The sequence below is a fragment of the Paramormyrops kingsleyae genome, chromosome 9, assembly GCF_048594095.1.
Source record: "Paramormyrops kingsleyae isolate MSU_618 chromosome 9, PKINGS_0.4, whole genome shotgun sequence".
Lineage (NCBI taxonomy): Eukaryota > Metazoa > Chordata > Actinopteri > Osteoglossiformes > Mormyridae > Paramormyrops > Paramormyrops kingsleyae.
The window spans coordinates 26930896-26939332 of NC_132805.1; the positions used below are offsets into that span (position 1 = coordinate 26930896).

Sequence of the window (8437 nt, forward strand, 5' to 3'; positions counted from 1 at the left end):
TTGAGTTTAAAAAAAAAAAAAAAAAAAAAAAAAAACTGACTGCATCTAGGTCATGTGAGGACTGTGTGGGCTGCTTATCGTAACATATACGAGCTGAACTGATCAGTGGGCTCACCTCCTAAATGCCCTTACATGCCCTCCTCACTTGTAGGGCTAAATGTCTTTAGCAGGCCCCTGTATACGGAGTGAGGTTACTCACAGCAGTGTGGGGCAGGATTCTTAAGAAACTGGATTTAACTGCTGCTGTGCATCCTTCCCAGATAAAGATGTGATATGTTTTTCCTATTTAAATAACACATAATAGTGAATAGTGGAAAGTGGCCCTGTCTTCAGTTATCCCACCTTAAAGTAGTTTTGCAAGCCACAGAGCCATTAGCATGTGAGGTTCTGGTCTGCTCCAGCGCTTCCCGAGCCTGTGAGGTTGCTGTGGTTTGACCTCAGGCTGCTGTGGGTTGGAGGCAGACTTTCACACCAGGGCTTTGGTGAGGAGCTCAGCAGTGATGGCAAAATAAACCTTCATGAACCAGTTTCTGTATTTTCTGACCCCACTGGATGGTGCTCGTGGCTTACTTCTTACTTTGAGAACACGCTTCGAGCTCTTTTTTTTAACAGAGAGCACCATCTAGTGGTGTCAAAAAATACAGCAAATGGTTCATGAAGCTTCATTTGGCCATCTTCCAGCAGGAGGAAGGCTGTTGGTCCTGAGGGTTGGGCTGCCAGTAACTGTATGCTGCTGTGACAGGGGCTGTGGCAGGAGGCGAGGCGCCGGGGGAAGGCGGCCGTTCTGAAGAGGGTCTTCAGGTCAGCTTACTCAGCCATCTCTCTTCTTTCCTCCCTGGCTTGGGCTTTGTGTCCTCATACAGGGGTGCCCTACATTTGCCTGCCTGTCTGTCTGCTCATGGTCCACAGAACACTTCTGACCATGGGACGGGGGACTTGCATGTTTGCTTTTGAAAAACTCGGATATAATCTTTTGCCTTAAATTACTTGCTATTTTTAGGGTATTTTTATGATTGTTCATTACCTCATTCTTCATGATACTCCAAGAGTTGCACAGGCCCAAGTGACCCCCTCCCCCCCATGTTCCACAGTCCCTGTGTGTCTTTCTCTATCTCTCTATTTTTGGGCAGTGTACAAGTTATTACAGCAGCATCTGCTTATTCGGGAAGCCTGTTCTTTGAATCTGTAGCTTTCGTTTCTTCAGGTCATGATCCCCTGAGAAGGGCTTTCTGGTGAGAGTGCTATGGAAGCCCTCATGTTGCCCTCTGCCTCTACTCCTTAGGTGTGTCAGGAATCCACCCCCGAGAGTGGCCAGGGCTCTGCCCCCCCCAGCCCCACCTGCTTAACCCCGTCCTCATCCAGCCACATTCCGTTACTCTCAGATGTCAGCAGCTATGGGCCCACAGCCCTGGAACAGGAAACCCACGCAGTCTCCGATCTCACTCCCCCCAGCCGCTGTTCAGATACTTATGCCGATGCCTACGCCCATGTTCCCGTGGGCTCTTTCCCGGAATCCAGTGTCCTGGTCACTGGGGAGGGGGTTGAGCAGCTGCAGGAAAACGAGCAGTCAGAGCTGGCTAAGAAGGTCTCAGAAGTCGGAAAGCAAGCAGGTAAACAGGGGGCCCCATCTGTGCTTTATTATTTAAGATTCATAATTCTAACCAATGAGAGCCTTCATTTCTTTCCTTGGTTAATGGGTGGCAGATAGGATATTAGTGCAGTATGTAGTGATGGACGAAATGACACCTCATGAACTATTTGCTGGATTTTTTTGACCCTACTAGGTGGTGCTCTTCTGGTGGTGCCTACCATCTCGTAGTCAGAGAATACAGCGTCATTTTCTCCATCACTAACAGGGTTTAATTTCGCCGCAGTTAAATACATGACTCTGTAACTGTCCCGAGATGATTCACAGAAGTGTTGCTTAAACACTCAGACTGCAGTGTTAGGAAAGTTCAACTTCTGGTGAAGTATGGCATCCTGGTCTCTTCCACTTTGTCACTGGCCAGTTGGGTAAAGTTCAGTATGTTTATGTTTAAGTGCGGTTGGTGGATCAGCTGGTCGAGGACATGTTCCTCATCTGGGGAAGGAGGCTGACTGGACTGAGAGTCTCTGGTATGGAAATCCTCTAGGGGGCAGCAGCATGCAGATTGGAGGAAGAACATGGCATGAATTGGGCTTTTTTGGTTTTGTCTTTCATGCGTTTGAGAAATGAATTGCTTATTTTGTGTAAATTATAATATTTTTTACAGCTTATTTTGTCATCTGAATGTGTAATTGGATTGCAGTTGGTCACTGGCAGCGAGGGCCATATGAAGGTTCATGAACCATTTGCTGTATTTTCGGACCCTGCTCGATGGTGCTCTCTGTTCTGTGTCAAAGCAAACCAAGGGCACCATCTAGTGAGGTCAGAAATGCAGAAAATCGTTCATGAAGCTTCATTTGGCCATGAATAGTCACTGGATTTTTTACATTTATTTTTTAATCTGGCGGCGAATACTTGGCTGGGCTTTTTGGGGGCCTGTGAGCCCCTCTCCCCAAACTGTTCTGCACCTCTCATAAGTGGCGAGTTTGATGTCCTGAGGTGGCCCCTGACAGTTCAGTGTCTGCCGGCATGCTGATCTGCACGCTAGAAGCGTGCCCCTGTCAGTTACAGCCTGCCTCTCTGTTAATCTGCACCAATCACATGGGTCCACCAGTTCTTAGTGATGGCATTTCACTCCCCAGCATCCCAGTTACATCCTATGGCCAGTGCTGTCGCACATGGACATAATCATGTGTGCAAGCATACACGGACACGCTCTCTGAGACACACACACACACACACACACACACACACACACACACACACACACTGCCTGTCATCAGCTCTAAATGATCTTTAAACAAAGCAAATCCCCTCTGGAATGTGAGCTGCCCGTGTCACTTTCTGTTCTTCCGAACAAACATAAAATCCATTTTCTGCATGACCAGATACGCATTATGACTCTGAGCTGGGGGAGTCTGCGCAGACTCAGGGGGACCAGCTGAGGCGGAGGAAAGTACACCCCCTTGGTCCCTTGGACAAAGCGGATGAGGAGGAAGAGGAGGAAGAAGAGTTCAGGCCCATCCAGAGAGACCAGGAAGGTGGTGCGCTGTCTCTGAACAAGTGCATTGTGGGTGCCCTCTTGCTGCTTGGTGTGGGCACCCTGCTGTTCTCAGGTCAGTTTGAGTATCTTCAGTAATTAATTCCCAGATGCTTTTGGAAAAGCTATTTTGTTCTTTCTGTGGCTGTGAACTAGTGTGTTTTACTGTTAGTGATAGTCCTAAATCGATGGATTTTTCCATGGGGAAATAGATGACCAAGGACCGTAATCTTGTAAAACAACGTGACTTTGTGGTGGGGGGTGGGGGGAGTCTGGGTAGTGATGGCCAGATGAAGCTTCGTGAACCATTTGCGGTATTTTTCTCTCCACTAGATGGCACTCTTGGTTTGCTTTCGGACATGCTTTGAGCCTTTTATTAACCACATAGCACCATATAGTGGGGTCAGAAAATACAAAGAATGGTTCGTGACGTTTCATTTGGCCATCATTTGGTCTGGGGCCTGCTGTACCCCCTGGGGCACATGTAGAAGGTGCTTTGTCTTAACCTGTGCTGGGGTGTCAGGGTCTAAGGTGTGCTGTACCTGCAGGTGTGGTCGTGGACCTGGAGGACGGTATGTGAAGGGGGTGGGCAGTAGAACACCCCCCATTACGCAGATCGCAATCACTGCATCTGCCCATGCTGCATCATGAGCTGCGTAGTGCTTCATTCAGGCTTTGGCCTACATGTCGTCATGTCATGTCATGTGGCTTTGTCCACAGAGGGCACGCCCACTCTTCATTTCTCCGTGTCTGTGCTCTGAGAAGCTTGGGAACTGTGTCAAAAAAAGAGCCCCCATGAAAAGCTTCTAAAAGTGAGCTCCTTTTGTCGGTCGTCCTCAAATGGAGCTCGATTACTCATTGGATCTCATGGCTCATGTGCCATACTGTTATTAGCAGTTTAATTTAGCTTTTCCCGATCCAACACATCAGACCTTGAAAAGAAGAGTGATTTTTTTTTTCCCCCTTGTGCTGAGGGAATAATCTCATTAGCAGTATTGTGTGTGTGTGTGTGTGTGTGTGTGTGTGTGTGTGAGAGAGAGAGAGAGAGAGAGAGATGTAGTGTTTCCAAGCATGTCCCTGCTTTGGCCTGATTCATGGACAGCGTGATATCACTGCGATCCATTTTATTAACTGCATGATCGGCATGTCACCTTATGCCTCTCGTCACGTTTCCCCCTCTCCCTCCTCAGAGGAGAATGTCGAACGCAGGGAGCTGACGGACTCGGAGGTGCCTTCGCTCCAGGTCAGCTGACACACATATTGCTGGGAACTGTCGCTTAGTGCTGACGCACTGAATCCCACCGTCGCTCTCTCTGCCCGCAGGAGTGGCTGAGTTCAGAGGCGGAGACCTTGAGGAGTCAGGAGATGGCACAGCTTGTAGATAAGCTGGCCCATGAGAACCAGGAGATCACAGCCCTTCAGGCCCAGCTCCAGGTCTGGCTGGCTCTCGCGGAGCCTTCCCTGCTTTCTCTCCCTGTGTCGGTTTGTTATAGCCGTGTCTGCGAGGATTTCAGGGGGTGTAGTACCCAGTCTTGTTCTGTGTTCCAGTAAAATGCACAGCTTTCTAAACAGGTAATAATTAGTGACGGCCAAATGAAACTGCATGAACCATCGCAGTATATTTTGACCCCACTAGATGGAGCTTTTGGTTTTCTTTGGGGCATGCTTTGAGTCCCTTTTTTTTGAACAGAGAGCACCATCTAGTGAGATCAGAAAATATAGCAGATGGTTCATGAAGTTTCATTTGAATAACAACCTAAGTTTCTTTTGAAGAATTGTGGGGGACAGAAAATGCAATTATGACCCTGTGGTGCTGCACAGACATTAAACTCTCCACATATTATAATTTTCTAGTATTCAGTTACTGCCATCTAACATGGTGGACTGCTTTGTCTGTCCCATGTGAACTACTTCCTGCTTGGTGGTAGGAGTAGCTAATTTGGGCTTTTATATCCTACAGTGGGACACAGCCTTTACTATGGTTGTTGCAATAGGGATTATATTAATACAGAGCTAGAAGCCAAGTTTAGCAGGCGTGTGTGTCTGTTTCAGTTGCAATGCTGGGAGAGATTTGACCCCAGCCTGGTTTCACTCCACATCCTGGCACCTTCATGAAGGTTTGATCGCTCTTTTTCAGCATTCACTGTTCTGCTATCCCTTTCTTAGGTTCAGACAGAGGACCTTAACCTGGCACTGCGGCGAGCAGAAGAGGGAGGTAAGGAGCTGGCGAGGAAGGAGGAGCTGGAGAAGGAGAACGAGAGGATGAGAACGGAGCTGTCCAACCTGCCCGACCTGCAGATGGAGCTGGAGACCCTGAGAGCCAGAGTGAGCGAGCTGGTGCAGATCACAGGTGTGACAGCGACGCCACCCTGCACGCCCACCTCCTCTTTCCTCATGATTTTCTGCAGACTTTTAAGCACATTTTTTGTGTATGTTCACAAGTGTTTGAAAGCATCAACTCCACCTTACATTTCTGAACTCTTACGTCCTAGTTGGGTCTCTCAGCTCCACTGACCAGGTGCTGCTCAAACTCCCAAAATCTAGATTTGAGAATAGAGGTGATAGTGGTTTTTCTGTGTCGGCCCTAAATCTGGATTTCTCTGCCCCTTCCTCATAGGACTGCACCATCACTGGCTACTTTTAAATCATTACTCAACGCCCATTTTTACTCCTTGGCTTTTAATTAGACTTCAGAACTGTTTTATTGCTTGGATTGTTATTCTCACCATTATTCGTATTTATATTCCTTGCTTTGTATTTTTCGATTATGAATCATTAACCTTTTATACCAATTTTCTACAAATGTGCTTATGTGTTTGAATGCTGTACAGCAGTTTGGTCAACATGTGTTGCTTTATAAATAAAGCTGATATTAACATTTCTTTGTCGTTGTTTCACCAGCCCACAAAGATTCCACCCCGGCCCCAGTCTCAGTACAGCCCCCTACTGGTCAGACTGATAACATCTCAGCGGTGGGTGACACAGCTGAAGCGATGGAGGAAATGGCTCCGAATGACAGACTGACAGAGGAGCTGGAACGACAGAGGGTTTTGTTAGAGGAGAGCAGAAAGAGGCTAGAAGGAATGAAAGCAGAGGGGCGAGGGGAGCAGGTTGTGAGAGAAGGCCTGGCGCAGATGGAACGGAGACTGACGGAGCAGGTGGAGAAGCTAGGGCGGCGCCGTAGAGCAGCAAAAAAGGATGGAAGGCCACAAGGGGAGGGAGAGATGGGGAGGAGAGGGGAGAAAGAGCGATGGGGTCCTGATGCCAAAGAATGGCAGAAGGAGGGAAAACAGGAATGGAGAGGAGAAAAGGAGTGGAGGAAAGGTAGAAATGGTGAGAAACATAATCGGAATTCGTGGAAGAAGGAGGAGAGCAAGGAATGGGGGGAGAGGAAAGATTGGAAAGCAGGGAATGAAGGAGAAAATGGGAAGCCATTGAAGCCAAGAGAGGAGAAAAGGAAGGACTGGCCCAAAGATGGAGAACGAAAAAGGGACGGGTGGAAAGGAGAGCTAAAGAATGGAGAGTGGAAGCCCTATAAAGAACATCGTGGAGAGGGCGAGCAGGCAAGCCGCCACGGGGACGTCGGAGGCAGGAAGAATCGGCACTGGCAGGGAGCAGCAGACAAGACCCCCCTCGAGCCGTCTCACCGCCACCATGAGCACAACGACTACTGGAAACAGAAGAAGCAGAAGCTGAGGCACTACTACCGCCCCCTAGAGGGCTGTGATGACGTGGCCTCGTGTGCCAAGGCTGAGGGGCTGGACCCGGTGCAGTGGGCTGACTTCCAAGGTCTGCTGGATGGCTATTTGGAAAAGCTGGGAGAGGGCGAGTCCGCAGGGAAGGAGGAGATCAGCACACTGGCCAGGGACTTCTTCCCGGACGGGGTCTTCAGCCACGACAGGATGTCATTCCGAGACTTTGTGGAAGACGTGGCTGAGATCCTGGAGGACATGGCGGAGGGGCAGGGAAGTGATGAGATGGAGGAGGAGATGGAGAAGTTCGAGAAGGAAGCGTTGGGGAAATTCACGTCAGGTGACATAGAGGATGGAGGCGAGCTAAAGAGAGTAAATGTTAGAGTGCGGGGCTGAGTGAGGGAGGGGGCGAGGGTGGAGCCTGAGTATGGTGGGGCAGCGTGAGGTTCCACAACAGGCACTGTTGTAGTACTGCTCTGGGTAGCTGCTGTTTATATCTGAAGACCCTTCTGCATGAGTTTTGAACATCCCCACCAGCCTAATGCAATGTGTGCCCACTGCAGTAAAAGGATCTATCCAGGCATCTTCTCCCCAAACTGCAACATTACCTTGGTGTGTCTCTTCAGGAGCGACTCTTGGCGTCATGGGAAAGTTCGAGGGATGCATGTCCCATAGACCCAGCCTGAGCTTGGTGGGGGGGGGGGCGTTCGAGCGACAGGTTACGTACAGGCTGGTACACGTCAACGACACCAAGAAATGATGTGCATTTGAGTAATGCACGATGGGGGGCCCTCGCTTTGTGTCCCGTGTCAAATTTCGCTTAGTGCCAATGTAACACTGATCTTAGCTGTCTGCAGCTGTAATATGGAGGCTGTATCCTGAACATAGTCAGCACTGTAGAGTTTTGCTGTTCAGTTAAGCCAGTGGGCTGTTCTACTGAGATATCTGCCTACGCACTTGCTATTGTGTTTGGTGACAGTTTTTATGTTTTATGATGCTGTAATGGTGTTCAGATTTGACTTTTTAGCACTTTTGTCACTTGCCATAAGTAACACATCCCTATACAGTGATCTGCTGTCTAGTCTGACTGTACACTTAAAACTTAGCTCTTAGTCTCTCCTTGCAGTGTTGGGTGTGTGTGGTTGAGTTTTTCCACATCATTGTAAGCTATAATGTATTTAATAAGACTTACCTTTCAGAGGAATGTGTTGTGCTGAAGTAATGAATGTTATTACACTTTGCAAATATGTGGTATGATTAAAGGAAAATATAAGATGTGGAAGATATTTTAAGCACTGTTTGTATAGTGACTTAGTTTATTTAGGTTTGTAAAAATCCGAATTAAAGTTTTAATTTGTAAAAACTACAGTGGTTTCAGTTGCTTGTATGTAATACAAATCAAATCCTTCATAATTTATTGAAGACACTGAAAATTTGCTCTAGGGAAAACAGGGATTTTTTAAAAACACTTTTTGTTTGATTAGCTTCCTGTTACATTCACTAATCTAGTGAACTTTGAATCCCCCCTTATGAACCTTTTCCCCAGGGAAAAGAGCTTCTTCGATACCCCTGTTTTATGGCATCAGTTCACAGACCTCATTATCGCCGCTTACGTTCCTC

The 8437-nt window shown here is 48.0% G+C and overlaps 1 protein-coding gene across 4 annotated transcripts in view; it reads left to right on the plus strand.

Moving 5' to 3' along the window:
* The window catches only part of pbxip1b (pre-B-cell leukemia homeobox interacting protein 1b), a 14011-nt gene extending 5828 nt beyond the window's left edge, over positions 1-8183 (plus strand). For 2 of the 4 annotated variants that reach the window (XM_072716690.1, XM_023806269.2), the window contains 9 exons: positions 743-801; positions 1283-1610; positions 2041-2115; positions 2974-3201; positions 3674-3697; positions 4316-4368; positions 4449-4559; positions 5292-5475; positions 6027-8183. In XM_072716690.1, the coding sequence (XP_072572791.1) occupies positions 743-801; positions 1283-1610; positions 2041-2115; positions 2974-3201; positions 3674-3697; positions 4316-4368; positions 4449-4559; positions 5292-5475; positions 6027-7213 (2249 nt within the window). In that variant the 3' untranslated portion in view covers positions 7214-8183. The remainder of the gene's footprint in view (positions 1-742; positions 802-1282; positions 1611-2040; positions 2116-2973; positions 3202-3673; positions 3698-4315; positions 4369-4448; positions 4560-5291; positions 5476-6026) is intronic. The other 2 variants (XM_023806271.2, XM_023806272.2) reach the window with 2 other exon arrangements.
* Positions 8184-8437: the final 254 nt, after the last annotated feature.